General features: G+C 40.5%; 1 protein-coding gene across 1 annotated transcript in view; it reads right to left on the bottom strand.

The window, feature by feature from the left end:
* LOC307019178 (glutamate receptor 2-like) overlaps positions 1-25,768 on the bottom strand; it is a 173,208-nt gene that overhangs the window by 28,920 nt on the left and 118,520 nt on the right. Inside the window, exons 10-12 of the mRNA XM_079649845.1 lie at positions 15,831-16,029; positions 15,215-15,462; positions 4,854-4,968 (exon numbers count right to left, since the gene is read on the bottom strand). Of these exons, the coding sequence (XP_079505971.1) occupies positions 4,854-4,968; positions 15,215-15,462; positions 15,831-16,029 (562 nt within the window). The remainder of the gene's footprint in view (positions 1-4,853; positions 4,969-15,214; positions 15,463-15,830; positions 16,030-25,768) is intronic.

Raw genomic sequence — 25,768 nt, forward strand, 5'->3', positions numbered from 1 at the left:
CGTGATGAGCAGGTAGACCAACCAGAAAAAAAACGAAACGAACAGAACACTGTGAAGCAAACAAAATGGGCAGTTAAGTGCTTTGAAGACTCGTGCCAGGATAATTCTGTGGTCATAGACTTTCAGACGTCGACAAAAGCGCAACTCAATAACATCTTGAGAGATTTTTATGCAACTGTTAGAAACGGTAAAGGCGAACTATACGGCCTGAGCAGCTATATCGGTCTACGTGCTGGACTCAACCCGCACATAAATGACCCACCACTCAGTCTGTCCTGGTCCCTCCTCAAAGACACCAAGTTCACAACTTGCAACAATGTGTTCATCGGCGTTGTGAAAATGTTGAGAAAGAAGGGACTCGACACTTCAGTCCATCACTCTTCCATAACAGAAGATGACTTCAAAGCTATCAAGCAAGTACTTGATCCAAAAACTCCGGAGGGGCTAGTAAACAAGGTGTGGTTTGACGTTCAACTGCACTTTGGACGCAGGGGAAATGAGGGTAACCGGCAGCTCAAACCCTCGTCTTTCACCGCCAAAACAGACGAAAACGGGCTTAAGTATGCAACGCTGACGTTCAATGAGCACACAAAAAACCACAACGACCAGCAGGCGAGAAATAAAGAGAGCACAAGGGGATTTATGTGTGAACTGCCTGGTGATCCTCTGTGCCCTGTTTCTTCGTTAGAAAAATACATCTCCCTCCTACCCCCGGACGCACCTGCCTTTTATCTACACCCAAGAAGACAAGTGAACTGCGATGTCGACAATGTTTGGTAAATGATGTGTAACGCATATTATTTTTAATAAATTAGGATAGATTAGAATAGCTAATAAAAATCACATTTGCTTTGTTACAGGTTCACTCGAGAGCCAATGGGCGTGAATCACCTCTCGACAATGTTGCCAAGAATGTGCATCAAGCAGGAACACAGCAGAAATACACCAACCACTGCCTCCGCAGTACCACCATTCAGAAGCTTTCTGATGCGGGTCTTGAAAGCGGAGAAATTATGACCGTTAGTGGCCACAGGTAGAGCTACTGGAAGCCGAATCTCGCAGACCGGAGAAAATGGAGCAATATTTTCTCCACGCCCAGCAACAGCCGAGTACAACCTCAGCCTAGTACAAGTAACCTTGTAAGCCATTCTACGGATGCTGCACAGTTTTGCAGTGGGTGCACAATAAACGGCAACATACAAATTAATGTAAATAAATAGCCAAATAACCGATCAACGCTGTCTGTCTAATATGTTCGCCAGCTGTTAGTGTTGTTGCATAGCAACCACCTCGCACTGTGTTTTGTGCAGAAGGCAACGGAGGGACTATTTTATTTTGAACATCATTATTTAATAATAAAAACTATTTAAATTAGAGTGTGTATTTGTCTTTCCTATTGCCACGCTTGGTAACCGTTTTATAAAAGCAATAGCTCACTTCATTCCGTGATATATGCTCATTATATCACAGCTAAGGGGGTTGTCGACCCTCCGCTTCGCGTCGGGCCGAACCACGCCCCTTAGCTGTGATATAATGAGCATATACCACGGCCTGTCGTGAGCTATTGCTTAAATATATGCAGGGGTGCACATAACTGGTACGCAGGTACGCATGCGCGGCAACAATCTGAAATGCGTACCGTCACTTGTGTCACAAAGTGCATTTGCGTACCGACGTACTTGTGAAGCTTTTCCAGAAGGCGGTTAGATCACCGGACGACAGAGTCGGTCTCCGTGTGCACAGACAGGGCTGCTGTTGACGTCGGTCTGTACAACGGAATTGTGCCAAAACTACGCCAACCGGCTGCGGAGGGAGACTCCCCCCCCCCTTCACTGGAGAACTGCGCAAAAACAGCTGATCACAACGTTCACGCTCTGTGGTCATGAAGTACTCCACTAGCACCATCCAGCCAGCTTCACTGTTAAGTGCTGGCTGTGGTCAAAAAGTGTGCTTTGTTGCAGATATGACCTCGATGGAAGGCTTTTCACGATGACTTCAGGTGTGGCCTTTCAGGTATAAACAACCTTTGTCTTTGGATCAAGATTTACATTTTCCTTTTTGTACAGTTCAGTCATTGAACTTAAGTCATGCTGTAATGACTACTTGTGGAATTGGTCTCCTGGCAAGTCAGAGTTGAACAGCATAAGCTCCAATCAGATGTATTTACTTACTTTACCCCCTGACTGAGGGAGACTTCAATAAACTCACCTAATTGTAATGCTAATTTAACTGGGCGCATAAAGATTGTCTTGTATTTTGGGATCCTAGTAGTCAAGGTAAATGTTACGTGGCCAAAAAAAAGAAAAAAAAAACACAGATCTAAAAAGATCTATACATATAATAAAGATGCGTCATCCCGTAATAAACATGCCATGTCCATGTCACCCTAAAAGGTAACTTATAGATAACAATGATTTCATATAGGTTGCACACACACACAACAGGTACATTAAAATTGATTTAATTAATGGATTTATTTCTGTGAACAATATAACAAAAAACAAACTGCCAACTGAACTACAGTCAGGAAAAATGACCGGGGCTAGCTTACTCCCACAGTCTGCTGACAGTCTGTACGACTGTGGTACACATTTGTCAACTCAGCTGCCGTTACATTGTCCGTTTGGCAATCCTCCTTCGGTTTTAACATAAGTGAGTCCATCGACCGACATTTTTACTTTTGAGCTAGGCGTTTCTTATGATTTTCACAAGCAATGTGTCTCTTTAAATCGTACTCTCCTCCGTGTGCGATTGAGAAAGAACTCTGGCAAATGGTACAACACACTCTCTGGGAATCTCCCTCCACCGGTTTCACCCACGAATAAGTACCTTCCCAGGCTTTGTTGTAGCTGCATTTTCTTTTTCCCAGGCTCCCTTTTACACCACCAAAAGTTTATCCCGCTATTTCGTTCTATTGTATGCCGGTAAAGGGGCTCCGTGTAACCGAGGCAGCCAGGGTGCCGGGTGGTGACAGGCGGGCGAGTCTTCCCACGTGGGTTTAACTTTTGATAGATTGATTGACATCTCACACAAGGCAATGGTGATAGGCCTATCTTGCTTTCTATTCAGCCATTGGATAAAAGCCAAGTTTTGACTTTCTGCGCGACTATCACTCAAATGCGGGACATAGTCTCAATTTGTGGGACGCGGGACAAAGGATAAAAATGCTCTGCAGTCCCACACAAAGCGGGACACCTGTTCACCCTAGGCCCCACTGAACATAAACTGCTTTGGTACAGCCAATGCATAAACCCTCCAAAATTGGGGGAAACAGATAACATAATAAACTAACATACAAAGAGATTGCCTTAAATCAACAAAGAAGCCCTACCAAAAATCAACAACACACTACCTTTTCTGTGTATATAGAAATATTAATATCAATATTATCTTAGAATTCCCTTTGCATCTCCTACTGTGCAGTCATTACCCTAACAACTCAAGTCTAAATAGGGGTTTGAGACAAAACAAACAGAGAAACAGATTTACATAGTAAAACATTTGTTTTTTTACAACACCTGAGTGACACAGTCAGCCTTACTGCTAATGCAAGGTGAGTTTAACTTGACAAGTTCTATTCTGCTCCTGTTTACACCTGGCAATAACATGTGTCTTTGGCTTTTCAATGTGAACCAGGAAACATTCACGCACACTCTGCTGAGACCAGCACCTAAATACACACATATAGGACTTCTGTAATGTACACACAGCTTTCTTTTCCTGATACATTTAGAACCAAGTTTACAGTGAGTGTTGAATGTGTGAGCAGACAGTGTGTGTGATTCATCTACAGACATATACAACTAACCTTATTGGTGGAGTCCTTGAAGCCACACTCTCCTTTATCGTACCACCACTTGTTTTTCATCTTGTCTAGGGTCCCTTGCTCATTCAGTTTCAATACGGCAAGGTTTACTGGCACTCTTTGCATAAATAACATCATTATCAATGTTATCTTATGTTATTAGAGGGGCAGCAGTTCTCACACTTAGGTCTAGCAACCAGGACAAGGCCCACTAATGTTTGTCCCATTCCACAGATTGGCTTTCCAACATTTTGCCACATTACTTGGACTTTGAATAACATGTTGAAACGTTTCATTACAATTTTGCAGAATATAAGTTAAAAGCAAATCATTAAGTTATCTTACCATCTATTGTCAAAGGTTTACATTTTTTAATTTGGAGACCTTTAAGTTTGTTATCACTTATATAAACAACACAAATCGGCCAAAAGTATGTCCTTTAATTGTAAGGGACACTATGTTTGGCCCCAGAGACAAAGAATGAGAGGCACTACATTGAAAAGCCTTTTTGCTTTTTCAGCAAAAGTACTCCTCCAGGCTAGAGCCATAGATAAACAGAGTTTGTTCAGGTCGACAAACTCTTTATCAACAGCCCTGCTCCTGACTGTTGCTGCCATCTGGTATGAGGTCACCTGACCCTAAACTGGCCCCTGAAGTCTGCCCTAACCCTGACCTCAACCAAACAGGGTGCAACACATCTGTGGAAGAAGCAGCATGGACGACAACGTTACCCGTTGGTAGTTTTTATTAGCAACTCAATTCAGGATGTATTTGTAACATGAGTAATAATTTGTTCTTAGATGTATGTGACATGCTATATAGAGCATTGCTACCTTTACAGGTGGTGTTGTAACTATGCTGCTTCTTTACATTTTTCTTTTTGACAACCCAGTGTTACCTCAATGTGTGTGTGTGTGTGTGTGTGTGTGTGTGTGTGTGTGTGTGTGTGTGTGTGTGTGTGTGTGTGTGTGTGTGTGTGTGTGTGTGTGTGTGTGTGTGTGTGTGTGTGTGTGTGTGTGTGTGTGTGTGTGTGTGTGTGTGTATTAACCTTGCTCTCCCCTCCTCCGCTGCCGCATTCTCCCTTGTCATACCACCACTTGTTTTTCAGTTTGTCCAGGAGTCCCTGCTCGTTCAACTTTAACACCGCCAGGTTCACAGCATTTCTACATGAACACAGTGGCTGTTAGCAGTTCAGTTGTTGTCAATGTCAGTCCTCCTGCTGGAATGCATGCTAACATTATGAAATACTTTGGCATAAACATAATATACACAGCTGGAATGCTTCTCTTTTTCGTAGCAGCAAATTCATTAGCATTTCATAGAATAATCATGTTTAGCTAAAACCAATCTGCTGAATACCAATGGCAATAAGAATGCTCATGAATATGTTAAGGTCACATTTTTTGATATGCCTTTACAGGATCATATAGATGGGTATGAACTGTTTTTGATTGTCTATGAAATATTTTCTTTAAATCTTGTTTTAATCTCCTCTTGCTCTTTGTTATTTATCAAGAACACTAGACAAAACATCCATGAATCAGCTTCCCGGAGTTTGGTGGCTTTGGCAATGTTGTTCACTCCGGTTCAAATGTCAGAGGTTGCCAGCTGCAGCTTATATCTTAAAATATCATTGTTCTTACTATTATGGTAACATTAAGCAAACTAATTGATATTTTTGAATCAGGTGGTATCACCAAGAAAAATGATTCAACAGTGCAACTTAGACAAGCTGATCAGCTGATCAGAAAGGCTGTACACAAACTAAAGGGAAACACTAAGGGTATGTAAAACAAGTAGAACCTAAGGTGGCTCTTTAAACTGAGATACAGGTTAAAAACAGATGGGATAGGAATAATCATTTCACCACTCTATTGGTAACTAACTTGCAAAATCCATTTTTAATGATGTCATCATGTTCCTTTGTGAGTATGTTGGTAGAACTGATGGCCAAACACAAATTGATCCAAAGATTTTTTTTATTAAGCATAGGTTTTACTTTAAGTTAAAGTTAAATTAGAAATGACTAAGATTCGGTATAAGTTTTTTTTTAGGTTAAGCTTTAGGGAAAAGAAAGGTAGGAGTTAGGGTGAAAAATGTAAAGGAAAGTTGTGATTTAAAAGTGGAAAATTCGACCAACCTCATGTCACTTTTAGTTGTCGTATCACTCAGCTGGACCTTAATCGATATAATAATAGTAAGTTGATGTGGTCAAACCATATATTACTAAATCAGAACTTCTGGTAATTGTATCAGGTAGCTTACAAATAAAATGCATTTAAAGAGCAACTTCCAGGTTAAAGACACCTGTGAATAAATGTGTAGGAAAAGGATGAATACACCAGATTTTCCCCAAAAATATACAGAAATATACACTTCAGTGACATCTGGCGTCGTTTTTGTAAGACATTTTCACTTCCGCATAAAAAAGCCTCAGCACGTGACCTCCCGCGTGTGACGTAACATGGGGGAAACAAGTGGGAGCGGCCGGTGTAACGTATTAATAAACATGGATCCCAATGCTAGTTTCGACACAGAAGACAGAGAAGAAGTTGAACATGAATATTCGAATGCATATGACCAGTGTTGGGCAAGTTACTTTAAAAAAGTAACTAGTAATAGTTATAGTTACTGCTCTCAAAAAGTAACTAGTTACTTTATTAGTTACTAAATTATAAAAGTAACTAGTAACACGTTTTTAAAAATAAAAAAATAATAACAATAAAAATACAAGTTTTTGTGTTGTTTTTTGCTGACTAGTTCTCTGAAGGCATGCAACAGACTCGACCGTTGCAATTGGCAGCATGCCCTCAACAACATACCTGGCCATCAATCTGTTTAGTTGACTCTGGGTGACATGTGGCGATTTAAAAAAAATCGTTTTTTGGCTGTTTACATGGTGTTGCTCCATCTGGGTCACTGCCGGTGGTTGAGACGGTGGGGTCTTTGGCGACTAGTTTTATAGCCCCATATACATTACTTAGGTGCTTCAGGAGATTGGCATTGCTGTTTTTTGATGTGGACAATACTTTCTGTCCTGCACAAATTTACATTTTACCGTAATATTTTTTGTGTCCTTTATCCCCACAAATTGAAAATAGTGGTTATATTTCCAAGTTGCAAATGCCCTGCTGCTCTCGCTGATACTTGCATCTGTCATTGTGTGTGTGTGTGTGCTGGTGTTGAGCGTTGCCGTGTGTGTGTATGTGTGTTAGCATTAGCAAGTGGTCGTGTGTGTGTATTTCCCCCATAAGGCAAGACCCGCCCAACTCTGTCTCTGATTGGCTTACCCTGAAATGTTACCCCGCGTTAACCAATCATCACTCCTCTCTGGTTACTTTCACTTTTCCATGGTGCTGTGAGAGGATATCGCTGTATTCGCCTGTAAATTACATCCGCAGGGAGATTTGGTTCAGTTCCATCACATAATGTAACGCAGTAACGCACCCATTTAAATCACAGTAACTATAACGGCATTACTTAATTGAAATATGTAACTACTAACGCTATTAGTTACCGCAAAAAGCAGTTGCGTTACAGTAACGTGTTAGTCCCAACCAGTGGCGGCTGGTGGAAAATATTTTTGGTGGGGCTGTTGATATAGTGAGTAAAACATTTTTTTTGGGGAGAAATTACCCCTTAAATTGGGACTTCTGGTGATGTAATGGCCCCATAAAATCGTGGTTCTAGGGCCAGCAACAACCAGGCTGAGTCGGGCTGAGTATGCTAAACTAACTGCGGTCAAGCCAGCCTCCACTCGGGAAAACCTAGTCAAGCCAGCCCTCACTTGATATTGCGGTGCGCGAATATCCTATGCATTACGGTAGTCAAAAAAAATAATCCCTCTGTGTTTAGATGAGAATAAAACAAAAATGTCCAGTATCAAAGACTCATTTCACTTCAGGTTGATAGCAGGACATCCCATCTAGTCACTCAGAAAAAATCAGGACATTCTGATGTAGAGTTTCAAAATAAAAGACCTTTGAAATCTCTATTGTATGAGCTATCATCCCTGTTTTTAGATGAGAATAAAACAAAAACTGTCCAGTATCATAGATCCATCTCACTTCAGGGTGATAGCAGGACAGCCCATCTAGCCACTCAGAAAAAATCAGGGCATTCTGATGTAGAGTTTCAAAATAAAAGACCTTTGAAGTCTTATATATGAGCTATCATCCCTGTTTTTGGATGAGAATAAAACAAAGACTGTCCAGTATCATAGATCCATCTCACTCCAGGGTGATGGCAGGACACCCCATGTCGTCACTCAGAAAAAATCTGGACATTATGATGTACAGTTTCAAAATACCTTTGAAGTCTCATATATGAGCTATCATCCCTGTCCCCAAAGGTCTTTTATTTTGAAACTGTAAATCAGAATGTCCTGATTTTTTCTGAGTGACTAGATGGGATGTCCTGCTATCACCCTGAAGTGAAATGAGTCTTTGATACTGGACAGTTTTTGTTTTATTCTCATCTAAACACAGAGGGAGGATTTTTTGGGACTCTACCGTAATGCATAGGATATTCGCGCACCGCAATATCACGTGAGGGCTGGCTTGAATAGGTTTTTCCGAGTGGAGGCTGGCTTGACCGCAGTCTAAACTAGAGAGAGAATCGCTGTCAAGGGGGCTACAACTACAACAAGATGAACATATTTGACCGTGATTTAATTGTAATACACGTTTCAAAATGATGCCGAAGTAACAACATACTGATACCGGATAGTAAAAACTATGAATTAAGGCTTTGACAAGTCTGCAGACAGACGGCAGGCGAAAAACCTTTTAAAATGCGTGTTTTCTAATGGAGATTTGGCTAAGCTAACGTTGTAAATGCTCCGACTGTCCACACTCACAACAACGGCCTATACAGACATAAATAAACCAGCGACTGTATTCGCCATGACACAGACAGTATGTGGTTTGTACTTGTTTAACTTTTGTCTAGTTTCTGAACAGATATGAAGAGCTGTGGGCTCTGAGTGTTAAGAGCTAACGGCTGTGTTGTCTTTTTGGGGAGCTCATTGAAGATGACGTCACGGCTCTGCCTACACTGCGGGCCATCTAAGCTAATTTACAGATGGCCCTGAGCCCAATAGAGATTGCCCTGAAAAATGTGCGCGGACGAAATGGCACGAAGGGTTTGGGGGGCCTCCCCTTAGAACATTTAGATTTTTCCAGGACTTACTGTAGATGTCTGGTGCATTCTCTAGACTGCATTATAAGATGAACCACCACAATATTATATTGTACAATTTCAATTGTATTCTTCATTTCACTTGTTTGTTTGTTCTTGTTTGCTCGCTTGCATGCCCTGCATAGCTATAAGAAATACTTAAGTTGTTGGTCAAGACACTTTCCATCTGATGAAGGCAAATGCCTTCCCAGATGTAAACACGTAGAAAACATTACATTCAGTTATAACTGCCAAAACAACCATTATTTACACTATTATGGCTCCTGTTAAAAATGTTTGTAATGTTATCTACTGTAAGTTGGTCGAATGAATGCTTCCTCATCCGGAAGCTGACCGAGCAGACCCGAGCAGCAGTCAAGAGGAGCCGAGCGCATCCGCGAAGCACACAAAATGGTGACGTCGGAGTTCCTGTTAGCCGGCAAATCTAAATCTCTTCGGTCAAAATCATTTCCCTTTAGCGCAATACCGCTTCAGTTGCGCCACTTATGTGACAGAGAAGAAGAGTTTGTGACAGACAATAATAGTCAATTCTAATGTCTAACACTTAATTCGGAGAAAGAGATGTCCTGTCTGGGTTGATTGTGCGTTGATCTGTTGGTAATGCCTCGGGGTTCTGGTGGGCATGTAAACAAATGCATAATGCTGCGCTATACTTTGTGGCCTCACCCGGTTGCATAGCAACACTTATTGTTTAGGTGTCTTTTAATAAGCAGGTATTCATATCATTAGCTAAAACTAGCTGGATCTGATCGATATGGACATAAACGCGAGTGAAGTCTAATCTGACGGGAGAGAGAGATCAGCTGCTGCTGACGAGTCGACACGCAGCTCTGCATGATCACATGCAGCGGTGAGCGGAACAAAACACACACTTCAGGTTAGAATATCACTCGTAGCTATTTTAATTACCTCTCAAACTACCGTAACTAGTTATAGATATGTTTAGTTTTACTATCGGGTCACTCATTACTGGATCCGCGAGCTGCATGATACTGGCATAATAGATTGCCCGATCGGGCAACCAGCAGGTGAGGCTTCATTGCCCGAGCTAAATACTAGATGGCCCCGGGCCATCGGGCAGTCCTTAATGTTGAGCCCTGGCGCAAGTATCAGCCGTATCTCGCGTTACCTAATGCAACTCCACACTACGGTGCTGTGTACCGGAGGAGAGACGCGAGATACGGCTGATACTTGACGATCTGGTGGAGAAAGGTTGGGGAGCCTCCGTTGATATGCCGTTTTAAATGGCTTGATGGAAAGCAGGTGTGTAGTCGGGGAGGGTGCACAGCTGATTGCAGCAGGTGAGTGGAGGTTGAGCCGGGAGCCAGGAGTGACAACCACCACGCACACACAAACAACACAGACAGGGGGAAACAAACAAACACAAAGGAGACGGCTGGAGCAGTACAGCCACCACATCGTTACCTAATGCAACTCCACACTACGTCTTACCGGAGGGGAGAGAGAGAGCAGCGAAGGGGGGGGAGAGAGAAGTAATACGGTTTCCTGATAAAGCTGTGGAGAGTATGTGCTGCAGGGAGGTGGATGCACAACGCACCCAGGAACGAACGCTAGCTCCGGTCCTTTTTACTGTGGACTCGATGTCCTGACAGGCTGGTATTTGTGCAACCTGCACAAACACAATACTGCACCATGATTACAAATGGTGAAATACAATGTAAAACTACCGAAAAATACCAGCTCACTAAAACTAAACCGCTCAACTCAACGCAACTACTAACTATACCTGCGGTCAGAGAGGGGAGATGTTTACCCTTTGTAATGTAATATGACGCATTTGACGTATGACCTTAAAAAAAAGCAGTTTTTAAGAGCAGAGCTCAAAATTGCTCCTTTCCCTCTGAATTCCTGCCGTTATGTTTCGTAAAACATATCAAATCCTACATTCACTTTTTTAATTGTAATTTTCAAGCAAGTTTAAGCATAAATGTAGAAAAAAAAACAACCTGCAAGATGCTCTTTTAGTGTTAGATACTTTTCTTTTTGAAATTATAGCTACAGGCTCTAAGCATTATAAAAGCTGAATGAGTTGCAACATTTGAGCTATTTTTATATTTTTTTCGAATGTTTAAAGCTAGATAAGATTGGGAAAAAAAATATTGGATTCAGATTCCATAAAATACCATCAAAGCCCTGTGTACATGAACATAAAAATCAACTTCTCCATCCCGTGGCAATTAAAATATCTGCCGGCATTACTGGCAAAAGTAATGCTTCTTCTTGAGCCAGCCTCACTGCTGTTCGTACACGTCTCCATGAACACCATCAATTTGAGTCTGCTAGGAGATTCCTCTCTGGGGTAATTCTGACCTTTTCTAAGTATCAGGCCATTAAGTTTAAGGGATTTTTAAAATCTGTGTAACACTCACTAAATTATGGTAAATGAAAGTAACAGTAACTCCTGGTCTAACCTTCAAAGGGACTGATTCAAGAATATTTTGAATAATGCACTTCGTTTAAGAGTAAGGTTATGCATGCAAAGTATGGAATTGTATTTATCCGTTTTCATCCTGATCAGGAATAATGGTGAATGATAACATATAACATATAACCTACATAACATATAACCATTTATGTCAATATTTTTGAGTTCTTCCTCTGTTTTTTCAGATCATATTAGTGACTGTGGCTTTGAGAAGTGAGCCAGTGTCACACAAATAGTAAGAAGTGTGTCAAATAAAGTGTTTATTTCTAACTTTCTGTTTTCACTATGGGAAAAATACTTTGAAGCTCCTCTGACACAACATCTGTCTGTGACATACCAAAACCCAATTAAACACCATCCCCCAAAGTCATTATCACACCTTTGCCATGAGGAATCTTGCATATGTGAGTAACAGACGTCCTGCAAGGGAATATATCTCCTTTCCTTTGGCAGTTCTACATAATAAAAGGAAAATAAGCTAAACTAAATATTGCAACATAGATAAAGACAGCTCAGCTCATAGTTTAAACCATGGCTTATCATTTAATTGACATGCAGGTTTTAATCAACTCCTTTTTTTGTAGTTTGCACTAGGGACTTTTAATGTTGTCCTGCAGGCAGAGCCAGATTTTGGGTTTAGCCTGTAGGTTTTCCCGACACATTCAGTGTTTCACAAACCACCTCAGTGGAGGAACAGTAGCTTAACACAGCCCTGTGTGGGCTCTTCTCGTGCTTGTCAGAAAAGCTCATATGCTGCAAAACCCGTGCAACCCTGGGGGGGGGGGGGGGGTGTCTACATATTCCATAGTGAAAAACACATAACATTCCACATAACGTGTACACAGCATCCTTTTTGAGAATGCATGAAAGACTTTAGGGTTCAAGTAGTTATTCAGTCATTTTTGCAAAGCAGTTTTAATAAGTTACCCAAAAGAAAATCTTACCTGAGACTAAAACTTTATCTTTAAAAATGCAAGTGTTTTTTCTTGGTTTTACTTGTAAGAGCTGACATATATAGATTCTTGAAACGGAGCAATGAGAATCCAGCAGGAAGAGCTTTTTTTCATAAAAGTAATGATGTAATGGCGGGATGTACATGTATATGCGGTGAAATTGGTGCTAATGGAGAGTAGTATTCTGTTTCCTAGTGAATCAAGCAGGCTTGTTAATAGCACACTTCACGTATTACTAAGTTATTTATGAATGCTGATTTAGGGCATTTAAAACACTATATTTTGTGGTGTACGAATGTAACTACTCACTTGGCACAGGCTCAGTTCACTTCCAATTTAGTTATTTACAAATTCAGTGTGACCATCTCATTTGTCATTGACTAAGAAATCATTGCTACATTTTTATATTATGATTTTTACATGCCAAAGGTTTTTTTGTTGGATTTTTTCTTTTTTTAACTGAACCCACCATTTACATAACATAAATCATCCACTTTGACTGCAGTAGTGGAGAAAACAACATTAAATAACAACAGAAAGATCATGATAGGAGCAGAGACATCGGAAACGTAGAAGAGAAGTTTGTAGAAAGTAAGTGAATACTTTAATGAGTATTTAGTTCTGAATTAAAAAAAATCCTGAATAAAGGCCTATAAAAAAAAAGATGTCTCTGGTTCTACCACGTCACAGCACAACAGCAACATTCATACATTAGATATATGGAAGGATTGGACATAAAGCTCCATTAGGCGATATTAATAAAACTGAGGTTTTCACTGAGAGAAGTTTGTGAAAGGGTTGCTAGTTGCTGCTGCTGAGTCAGCAACCAACTCTCTAGCTCTTTTAACATCTCAAGGTTCAACTGGTTCTTCCAGATGTTCTCACTGATCCAGATCCCCTAACCACTGCATCCAACTTAAATACATCACACTTGACTAACAAGTTTAAGTTAACTGACTGGATGCTATCTGCACTGACAATACAACTGGAAAGCTAAATATAACAAATGGTTGATAAGTTAGTGAAACTAGTGATGCAAGATAGTTTCATCATCAAACTTGCGTGTGAGTGATGCACAATAGTCACATCACAAGACATGCAATGTAATCAAACTCCAACCAGTCATGCTACAACTTAGTTGTTGTGAACTTGCACTGTTCTCAAGTTCCATACGACAAATCCATGAACTACCTGCAGTCTGAGTAGCCTGTCACAGTTCCATTTAAGTTGTTTGACATGCTTTGTTGGTTTTACTTTTTTGCTGTCAGCACCGTTCACAGCTATACGACGATGTTTATGATTAAATTGAGATGAACACAATATAGTTTACAAGAACTAGAACACAATATATTTTACAAGAGCACGCAGTGTTTACCTGGCATTTTTAATGTTGACCATGGTATTCAGGTGCAAAACATAAAGCATTACTGAAGCACTGAATATAACCTGACAATAATGAGGACCTTCAGCTGCGTGCTGCTCCATAAGCTCATTTTGGTGCCCTGTCATGAAAAAAGCAGATGAACAGGCAGTCAATAGGGGCCAAGCAGTGTACTGTTGTCTCAGTGCATTGTTACAATTAGTCCTTTGGGATGTTCAGGTTCAAGCTAACAGATCAGACATAATCTTGGTTAGTCAATGAAGTATGAAGTATGTCAAACTAATCACTATAACTGTCTATTGCACTTTGGTCTTCAGAAATCGATTAATGCTGCTTTATGGCAAATTCAACCAATACATAACTCAAAAAGAGCCAACTGGCAGAAAGACAAACAGACAAATAAGAGACAGATAAGCATACAGCCATCTGTAGTGTGCTGAAATGACAAAACAGACTCAGTGACTAGCATGCAGCTCTAGACAGACTCACACACACACACACACACCCCCCCCCCACACACACACACACCCACCCACACACACACACACACACACACACACACACACACACACACACACACACACACACACACACACACACACACACACACACACACACACACACACACACACACACACACACACACACACACACACACACACACACACACACACACACACACACACACACACACACACACACACACACACACACACACACACACACACACACAGTGTATGTTATATACTTATGAACAACAACAAACAATCCCTTGATTCAGGCCTTAAAGAGCCAGCTCATCATAATTGCTGAAAAACCTGACAACAAATGATCCTTACCAGACAGAATATGAAATCAGTTAAATTGATAAAGCAGCAGATGGGGCTGGAGTATTTCTTTGAGACCTGAAATATCCAACTTTAACAGCCCTCCCCCAGTTGTCATGGCAACCACCACCAGCCAATGGTCAGTTGTGGTAACCATGGTACAAATACAAACCACTGAGAAGATGTCATCAGGGTAGGTGGATTATTATAACAACGAGTAAGCCGCCATGCCCCATTCATCACACTCACATACTGCAACACCCAATTGGCACTAAGGCTTGGGACCAGACTACATCGCTCCCCATGGTGCTTTATTTCCTGAGCAGGGCTGTACATGAACACAGCCACAGTTCACACACTAGCTAAAACTCCCTGACTACTATAGCCGATGGTCAGTAGGTGTATTCCGATCATCACTGGGCTTTATAGCTCTGAATGAAAGAAATTCTGAATCTACTCTAAATTGTAAATTGACAATAAAACATGTCTCTATTCAAGAAATGAGCTGTGACAGGGGCGAAAACAGAACTAGGCAGCAGGTTAGTAGTGTGAATGGTACATGGCAGTGCAGGTTGGCTAGCATTGTTATACTGATCCACCCACCTTAATGGGGATCCTTTTGGCGTGGCGATGCCGTAGCCTTTGGAGTCGAGGTTTCCTCCCACTTTCATAGTGTCGCAAGGTTTTCTCTGCTCTATGTACTCATTCATGGTGGACTCCAGCAGGTAGGCATATTTCCCTTTGGACTTCCTGACACGCAGGACGCCCTCGGAGGTTTTCTTGACGAAGACAGAGGGTTCTGCTGATTTCATATATTGCCACATCTTGTCAAACAAGGCAATTTTAGAGCGCTGAAAAAAGAGAAATTCACAGATTAGAAGCAATGAAACGTTGCAAAAACGTATGTAGCGTTAAGTACACTGTATTACTAATGTACACAGGGTGTTTTAAAGTATAATGTGGAATTTTCGTGTAAACACATTTGTATCATTGAAGTAAAATTAATGCACCTCATTGAAAAACATTTACAGAATATTGCAAAACCTGCATTATTTAAATAAATGTTTCAATCAATTCTGGTTTACCTGCTGCAACTGCCGATCAGTAGAACACTGTAAACATTAGCCGGAACAACCATCGCAACTCCTACTTGTAGTTTTGATGTAGCCATTGTTATCTTTGTTTTGGATTGTGAAGTTGCTATTTGCATGCCCCTTACCCTGAAGAACTCTTTGGTTGATCCAGAGTCGAGGGTTCCATATGTGATATCTGTCTGTTTAGCCAGGTCTTCAGCACTTTCGATTGGAGAAACCATTCTCTCAACCGTCAGGAAAGCTGCCAGGTTGGCAGTGTATGATGAGATGATAATCAGAGTGAAAAACCACCACACCCCCCCCACTATACGACCAGACAGGGACCTGCATAGACAAACAAACACACACACGCACAGTTTTTACAGTCTCATGACTTGAGCACTGATATGAGAAGTTCAAGGGCAAGCGTGGAAGACGATGATCAGTGTTCATTAGAATGATCGTAAGTCTCTGACCAATTGTAATTTATTTATGCCCTGTATGACAATGTTTTTGACCATTTAATTAGCCTTATAGTGTGTTCACACAGGATTGAATCTTCGCATTGCGTTACAAGCGCAAGTTTGACTGCGGCTTTCATTTGTGTTTACTTGCATCACTCAAACAAGGCTTGCTTGCGATAAGGCGGGGCTTATCTCCATGTATCTACATACTAATACACATATCTACATACTGTTATATATTGTTGTTATATCTACCAACAACAATATTAACATATTTTGCCATGATTTAATTGTAATACACATATCAAAATGATACCGGTTAGTAAAAAACATGAATTGATGTTGATCAGAGTTTGAAAGCTAGAAGAATAGAAGAAGAATTGGGAGGGATGAAACCCTGTTTTTAATGGTCACACATGCAGAGCACACAGCACACACAGTGACATATTTTCTCTGCTTTTAACCCATCCTAGTGACAGGAGTCTAGTAGGAGCAGTGGGGTAGCTATTGTACAGCGCCCGGGGAGTGAGGGGGGAAGGGGGGTCTCCGGTGCCTTGCTCAAGGGTACCACGGCAGGGCAGAAGGTGAACTGGGACCTCTCCAAGTAGCAGTCCACACTCCATATTTTAGGTCTGTTCGGGGACTTGAACCGGCAACCCTACAGCTCCCAGTCCAAGCCCCTACTGACTGAGCCAATGAGTGAATAATTTTGAGAGATTTTTGAGAGATTTTTTGAAGGATTCAAGAGTGTTGGCCTTTCGGATGTGACTGGGAAGGTGGCTGCAGCAAAGGCCCTGTTACTCCAGGTCCGGAGGGAGGGGGGGGGGGCTGCAGCGAAGGCCCTTTCACCCCAGGTCCAGAGGGAGGGGGAGGCTGCAGCGAAGGCCCTATTACCCCAGGTCCGGAGCTTTGTCCTGATTGGCTGTAGGAGGTTAGCTTCAGCAGACCTGAGACGATGGGTAGTGGTGTGTGGTTGGATGAGGTCACTGAGGCAGGGGGGGGCAAGGTTGTTGATGGTTTTGTAGGTGAGAAGTAATATTTTGAAGTCAATCCGGTGTTCAATCAATCAATGTTTATTTATATAGCCCAATATCACAAATATTACATTTGTCTCAGTGGACTTCACAGTTTGTACAGAATATCAGTATGACAATACGACACCCTCTGTCCTTAGACCCTCACATCGTACAAGGAAAAACTTCCTGAGAAAACCCACAGTTTAATGGGAAAAATGGGAGAAACCTCCTCTGTTGCACGTGGATCCCTCTCCCAGGACGGACAGACGTGCAATATATGCCGTGTGTAAATTGAAAAGATAATACATTTGCAACATAGGTAGTCCAAATGTTTGGAAATGCATGTGTCTATAATAAGAAGATGAATCCACGAGGATATCCATCCAGGGCTTATGATCCAGGACCACAGCAACAGGCACAGCCACGACTCAAGATCCAGGGCTCGCGATCCAGGACACAGGACCGCAGCAACAGGATCAGCCATGACTCCGGATCCCGGCGTATATAGACACCAAAAAGAAAGAAATGTGTGGGGAACATGAGAGTACACAGGTATAGAAACAGAGAAGGAAGAAGTAAGGTGTCCCCCGACAAACTAAGCCTATATCAGCAAAACTAGGGGCTGAATCTAATCAGCCCTAACTATAAGCTTTATCAAAAAGGAAGGTCTTAAGCGCACTCTTAAAAACGGATAGGGTGTCAGTAGTTATAAGACCCCAGCAAATGTTCGATTTTAATTAATGACTGATAAGTAATGATTAGGCTTGCTTGAGACAAGCGAGACCTGCGCAGACCTGCGCAATTTCGATCAACGTCTTGCTCGTGCGTTGCATGATGGTTAGTCATTTTGTCCCACTTGATCTGGAGGCTCGCTCACATGAGACGTTGAAATCTAGCGGGACAAAGACGCCCGCAGCCTTGAGAGCGAGGCGCGGCGAGGCGCCGCAGTTCCTCTCCACGGGCTGCGGAGGCGAAATGCTTGATGGGAAACGACTCGCTGGTATCTCGAGCTGAGCGCTCATTGGTGGTTTTTACCCCGTGCTGCTGATGAAGCTCTCCATTGGCTCGGCAAAAGTTTGTTGTTGTTTTGTGTCAGTTTTACGTCGCCACTTCCATTCACATTTTTCATCATTGTTCCACAATGTTTATCATCATGAAATTAATATCTATATATGTTATACTATACTTGCACTGCTTACCGTTTTCATACTTTATATATCTTAGCATATTCATACACACTGTTCATACTGCTCACAGGCTGCTGTGTATATCTAGTGTATTCATACCCCTCACTGTTTATTCATCATTCAATTAATTCTATATTTTATTCTATAGATTGTGTACATTACTTTTCACTTTACTGCTTGTTGCACTCCTGGTTGGAAGCTAAACTGCATTTCGTTGTCTCAGTACCTGTAATATGTGCAATAACAATAAAGTTGAATCTAATCTTGAGCAGGAACAAATGTATTTACTTAGTACATATCTGACATTAACGATTAAACACATGTGTGCATTCTTTATAATGCAAACCGAGTCAAGCCGACTCCGGAGGTGGCGGTATGCACCTTAAAGTGGTTTGCAATCCGCCAAAAAACCGAGAGAAGAAGAAGAAGAAGGCGAATAAGTAGAAGAAGAAGAAGCCGACTCGGAGCTGTCCGACTTCAGGCGAGCTTTTTGAGACCTCCCGCGGCTGCGATTGGCTATTCTCGTCTACTATCGAGGCGAGCCGCATCGCGTCTCAAACAAGCCTAGTTATGACCCTATCAACCGGAAGTCCCGCCCCTAAAATCCGGAAGTCCCGCCTCCCAAACAAGAAGTCCCGCCCTCAAATACTGGAAGTCCCGCCCCCAAACACCGGAAGTCCCACCCCAAAACACCGGAAGTCACGCCACCTGTCACTCTGAAATCAGACTTTGACCCTCTTATCTGTTCAGACCTTTGAGCCCCTTATCTTTTATGACTTGTTTTTGTGAACATTGCCCCCATAGAGGCAGATAAGCCCTTTGATGTGAATCTTAATATAGCAATGTCATGATCGGTCAATGATAAACCAGATATAGCCCTGACTTGTTTTTGTGAACATTGCCCCCATAGCGGCAGATAAGCCCTTTGATGTGAATCTTAATATAGCAATGTCATGATCGGTCAATGATAAACCAGATATAGCCCCGATAAGGATATGGCACCACATGTAAGACATTGATCAGCCCTTTAATGTGAATCCTGTTAATATCTTACTAGGTCATCCAAATAGTATAGGCTACTATTAGTATGTTTCCTGTATATATATATATATATATATATAAAACAGATAAAATGCTGCAATAGAATGTTTTGAGATGACATATGTGTGCGTAATTCTCTCACAAAGGAAATGTAAGATATACGTTTATGTATGCAAAAAGTTCAAACTAGAGAAATGAAATACTTTATCAAAATAGATGTTATTTAAGAATGTGACTCTTATTGACAGTTTTTGATTTCAGTAACACAATCCAGTTAAACAATGTACTGTATGTGAACCCTGTTAAAATCTTACTAGGTCATGATCGGTCAATAATCAACCAAATAGTATAGCCTGCTATATGATGGCCTGCTATAAGATAGTGTTCTTTAATAATAATATGACATAGCGACTATTATTTTACGGTAATATCAGATCATATGACATTTAAGTAGATATTTTAAAGTTGTAGAGGTAGGTAAGCATAGATGAGCCCTGGAGTGTTAATAGGTGATTAAAAGGGTCATATTGGCGAGTTTATTTAAAACAAAATCAAAAATATAAAAATCATATCTCCCCCTTTCTTTTTTCCTTCCTCCACCCCTGCTTGCTATCCCTCCCACCCTCTCTCTCTCTCTCTCTCTCTCTCTCCCTCTCTCACCCTCTCTCACCCTCTCTCACACACACACACACACACACACACACACACACACACACACACACACACACACACACACACACACACACACACACACACACACACACACACACACACACACACACACACACACACACACACACACACACACACACACACAACACATACCCTGGCCGACTTCTGTGTGAGCATAAAGTAGGAGTTTTTGTTGTAGGGAATAATTTGAAGATACTTTTAGATACAGTTTGTAAAACCTTACAACTGGTAGAATGTCAATCACTTTACAGGGCGACAGCCAGGAGAGGATGTTCAGAGGAACCTTGGCGAGAATATTCTCCAACAGCTGTCCAGCGGAATAAGACACACAGGTGAATAAAGAATACAGAGTATACATACAGTGAATATACTCTTGAAGTTCTAGCAAAATACCTAGATCACTTTTCCTCTCTCTCATAGTGTATATTTCATTTTGTATTACCATTGTGAGAAATTGATTAATTTATAAGCATATAATGGAATAAAATACAATGCAGTACTCCATAATAATAATAATAATCAATATTCCATCAGGTTTATTTTAATGTTAGAATTTAGAGAATTACATGTTGACTAAATTGACCATTCATTTTTTTGTTCTGTTCATAGGTCGCAACATAACCATGGATAACTTCTTTACCAGCATTCCTTTGGCTGAGAAGCTCCTAGAGAAGAACCTTACGCCTGTGGGGACTCTTCGCCAGAACAAGCCAGACATACCACCTGTCATGAAGCCAAACAAACTGAGAGAGAAGTACAGCTCCAAATTTGGATTCTGTGGCAACATGACATTGGTGAGCTATGTCCCGAAAAAGGGGAAGGCTGTTGTGCTGCTAAGCACAATGCATGATGACACAGCAGTGGATGACCAGAGTGTTAAGAGGAAGCCAGAAGTGATCCAATATTACAACCACACAAAATCAGGAGTGGAAACAATGGATCAAATGGTTCACACGTACACCTGCAAGCGGAGAACACGGAGGTGGCCCATGGTGCTCTGGCACAATGTGCTGGATGTTGCCACCCTCAACGCCTTCACCAGCTACACTGCACAACACCCTGGTTACATGGGTGGTGTGACTAATGCACGGCGGCTCTTCATAAAGGAGCTGGGCAAAGAGCTGGTCATGCCACACATGAGGAGACGCATGGAGGGCACGTCCCACCTCCAAACCCATATTACAGAGGCAATGGAAAGATGTGGGTTAAAAAAAGTAAGTGCAGCCACCACCCGGCCACAGGAGGGCCAAGTGAAGAGGAAGAGGTGCAAGATCTGCCCAACTGCCAAAGATCGAAAAGCCAGCGGCTGGTGTTCCAAGTGCACCAGCCCTGTGTGCAAGGAGCACAAACATGTTGTTGTGATTTGTGAGGCATGTATGCACTAGATTGCAACTTACTCATATGAGTTCATTTCATGAGTTTGTTTCATGAGTGTCATGAGTTCATTTGAAACATTCAGCATTCACCACAGTTCACTCCAGTAAACAATACATATTCACTTACAGTTCAAAAAGTTCAAAATTAGTTTTATCAGTTGTATGGTGTCTGCTATGTGTGAGTGTGACAAAGTGACAAATAAAAATTTCAAATATTAAATGTGTTATTCTTTGGTCCAAATCACTGCTAAAATGTTTTTTGACAAAATCATTATTATAGTATTTTTATTATTTTTTTTAAATACCACACTTGCATACATGACCCATGTCTGTAAACTGGATGTAATATTATAAAAACTATTGTAGTTTAGTAATTAACAAAGGAGAAACAAAAGTAATGATTTAAGTTTTTCAAAAACAAGATATTTAATGAATATTTTGAATATTTAATGATGAAATAAGTTGATTTCCAAAAATATAGCAAAGAAACACTCAACCATGCATTAAATAACAATGTAAGTCAATACGGGTCATTTTTGACCCATGTTGTGTCTTAGAGGGGGTTTCCATAGCTTGTGTATCAGAGGGTTTTCTTAAAGACTGTGACTGTAAAAGGCAAGTTTGTGATTTTAACACTTTACTAACACTAGGCAGATGTTGGCTTTTTTCTCTCACCAAGATACTTTTAGATACACTTTGAGGTATGCAAAACCTTAAAACTAGAAAATGAAGTACATGGTCTGAATAGATTTTCTTAAATACTGTTTCTCTAATAGGCACGTTTGTGATTTTAACACTTTTTTTTACTAACACTCTGCAGATTTGTGTGTAATTCTCTCACAGAGGAACTGTAAGATACACTTTTATGTATGCAAAACCTTTAAAAAACTAGAAAATAAAAATACTTTGTCTGAATAGATTTTCTTTAAAAGTTTGTCTGAATAGATTTTTCTTTAAATGGCACTTTGATTTTAACGCTATTTCAGTGGAAATGTTAACATCAATGCAACACTTAACAACTGGTAGAATATGAAGTACTTTGTAAGGAATTGGGTTTCTTTTAATGGCTGTTTTTCTATTTTAACACTTGTTCAGTTAAACCATGTAGGTTTTTTTTATGATAACCTTACATATTTTAGTTATTTTTCTGCTACCAAGATACTTTTTTTGATACACTTTTATGTAGGAACATTTTACAACTTGTCAATTACTTTGTAACAAATGTGTGATTACTTTGTAACAAATGTGTGATTTCTAAATGCAGTATTAAATAGCCCTGCTATATACTATGACCATTATTTTCTTATTTATAATATGGTTCAAATGGAGTAATCTGATGCACTTGATACAATTTGACGTGATGTGTTTATTCAAAACCATGTCAACACACAATGTCATGACTTTTTTTCAACATATTTTAGACAAACTATACTATGACTTGCTTTATTTTTCAAAATCCTATACTGACATTGCAGACAAACTAATTAATACAATTCTTAACTTCATACTATACTTGGCCTTTTTTTTTTCAAGATACTTTTTGACATACTATACTAGTACTTTTAAAATAAATGTAGGGACATTCTACACTGTGACTCTTTTTAAATTATATATATATGAAATATACTATACTAAGACTATGAACAGATTTGATGCAACACTTTACAACTTGGTAAAATAAGAATTATTTTGTAATGAATTGAGTTTCTTAAAGAATCAAACTCTAAATGGAAAGTTTGTGATTTTAACACTGATTTAACAATACAGTTTTGATCAATTTAATAACCTGAATTTCTTAAATGTTTTTTTAGATGCTTTACTGTGAATTATTTCATGTTATTCTAACATAACGTTACTTTTTTCAATGTGCTGTTTTCATATTTTCCACATACTGTGCTATTTTTTCCCTCTATGACTTTGTTCATTATATTTTGAAAAACTACACAGAGATTTTTTATCAACATACAACTATTACAACATACAACTCGCTGTTTGTGAAATATTTCAACATACTTTACCTGTTCCTGCTTTTCTTTTTTGAAGGGTTCCAGGATATTTTGCACTTCATGCATAAAACCACTCATCTTTCTTGAAACTGACATACATTTGTGAAAAAAGACATGCTGTCCTTTTTACAAACAAGTTATTTTTCTGATTCTTCCTCGCCCGTGTCTCTTCCTTCAACCAACACAACAATCAAGTCAGATCTATCAAATGAAACCTCTACCTCTGCCTTTCTCCCACCATAGGGTCCAGAGTCAAAACACCTTCCCCTCCAGACCCTCCCCCTTCTTTTATATCCCTTGCCTGTTTTATGGTCAGTCCCTGTGACTCTGTCTCTGGCAGGTATCCCCACACTGTTGATTTAAACAAAAACAAGTAATCTTTCAGATAATTTAGTTCCTTACTCACAGTATGGGTTTTAAAAAAGAAGGAGAATAGACATCTCTGAGGGATGTAACATCACAGTTCAGCCCATATCCAATGCAATGCTACGTTGGGAAGGAATAGTCAGTCGCTCGAACGGGGAGCTCACAGGCTAGAACAGGGGTCTGCAACCTTTTTGACCAAAATAGCCATTTAGCTAATTTTTCCCAAAAGAAAAAAATTGTCTGGAGCCGCAAAACATATTTCATAGCTTGATAGCTTATAAACTTGTATTTATTGTTATATTAGACAAAAACTACAGTTTTTTTGCATTTATTAGGCTATTTATTACATTATATAAAACTGTTAACCTCTAATAAGAAACAAATAACTCCTACTGTATAAGGAGAATTACAAATAATACACAGGCCTACTTTAAAATAAATGAAACACAGCACTTGGGGAGTCCTCTGCACATTTGAAGGAAAAAATATATAATTAAAATGGGCCCATTTTGAAATAAATAAAACATATAGCTGCACCCTAAAAATAGTTAAAGGTAGGGTAGGTAAGAATGGAGAAACCAGCTCGAGTGCGCTAGAATTTGAAAATACCCTCCTCCAACACACACCAATGTGCACATGACCAATGAGGGCACGAGATAAGTTTGTGCCATCCACATCCAGTTATTTTAGCCGGGCCGGCTAAAATGATTGGTCATGCTTTTTACAGCGCTACGGCTTCCACAGATTAATTTGTTTATGTATTTATTGTCAAAGCATTTAATATATTCCTTGCTATCGGGACGTTAAGAGCATTCCATGGAATATAACAAAAAGTGTTTTCTGAAATAAATTACGTACCCCATTGAATTATGACTGAAGATCGTCAGCTGTCTTCCTCTTCCGTTTTTCTCCTCGATAGGTAAAGGCTGCAGCACCTTTGACAACTTCTCTCTACATATATCAATCATATCGTTTGCTGTGAAAACATATGTCCACGCAGAATTAAACCCTCTGTGTTCCTCCGGTACTTTTTTCTTTTCTTTGATTTATCCGTAGTTTGCCCATGGAGCCGGGGGTCAGGTTATTCGCCTGCAAGAAAAGGCGCTAGCGCGGGACCGTAGTCGGATGTGACAGCGCTAACAGTTCACAAGTGTGCTCCACTAGCACCCGGATATAAGGCGCGGTTATTAAAGAGGTGGAGGGAGAGTTCTCTCCTGTCAGAGTGAAAGGCTGATAACCACAGCTCAGTGAGGTGGACTCTCTGAGATGTGGAGGGAGAGTCCTCTCCTGTCAGACTAGTGATGGGATTTATGGCTCTTTGAAGGGAGCCGGATCTTATGGCTCCGTTCCTTTCAAAGAGCCGTTCAAAAGAGCCGTTTTTTTTGGCGGGGTTACTTGGTTTGTCTGTGAAATAATCACCAGGATAATGATTGACTGTATTGCCAGACCTAATGTCAATAATCTGCTTTGTAAACACGACACAAGGTGGCGCCATATCCATGTCATTCATGTCCGTGAATGTACTACTTTGAATTTACCCTCCGTATTTGTTAAGTAAATAAAGTTGCCTTGCCTTGAATGAAATTCACGCAACTCTTAATATTAGATACTGTGTTTTTAAGTGGCGATGGAGATCATTTGTTGGCCCTGCTTTAAAGGATATTTTGCCTTTACAAATGGTGCGCTTTTTTGGTTGAAGTGCATCAAAATGCTGCTGCGTTTTCGCGTTTGGCTCATTTTCCATCCGAAAAACACGTCGTCTACCTGTCCTGTAGCCTACCACTTGTTATGACTTCTCTCTCTCGCGTATTCCGTTAAGACCCACCCCATCTCACTCCTCCTGCTGAAACCTACTAATCAGAGTAGGAGCGGGTCTTCACAGAATACGTTTGGGGAACAAAATCAAGCTTTTTAACAGGTGAGTGGATTTTGGCA

Source organism: Notothenia rossii (assembly GCF_949606895.1).
Source record: "Notothenia rossii genome assembly, chromosome: 1".
In the NCBI taxonomy this organism is placed as follows: Eukaryota; Metazoa; Chordata; class Actinopteri; order Perciformes; family Nototheniidae; genus Notothenia; species Notothenia rossii.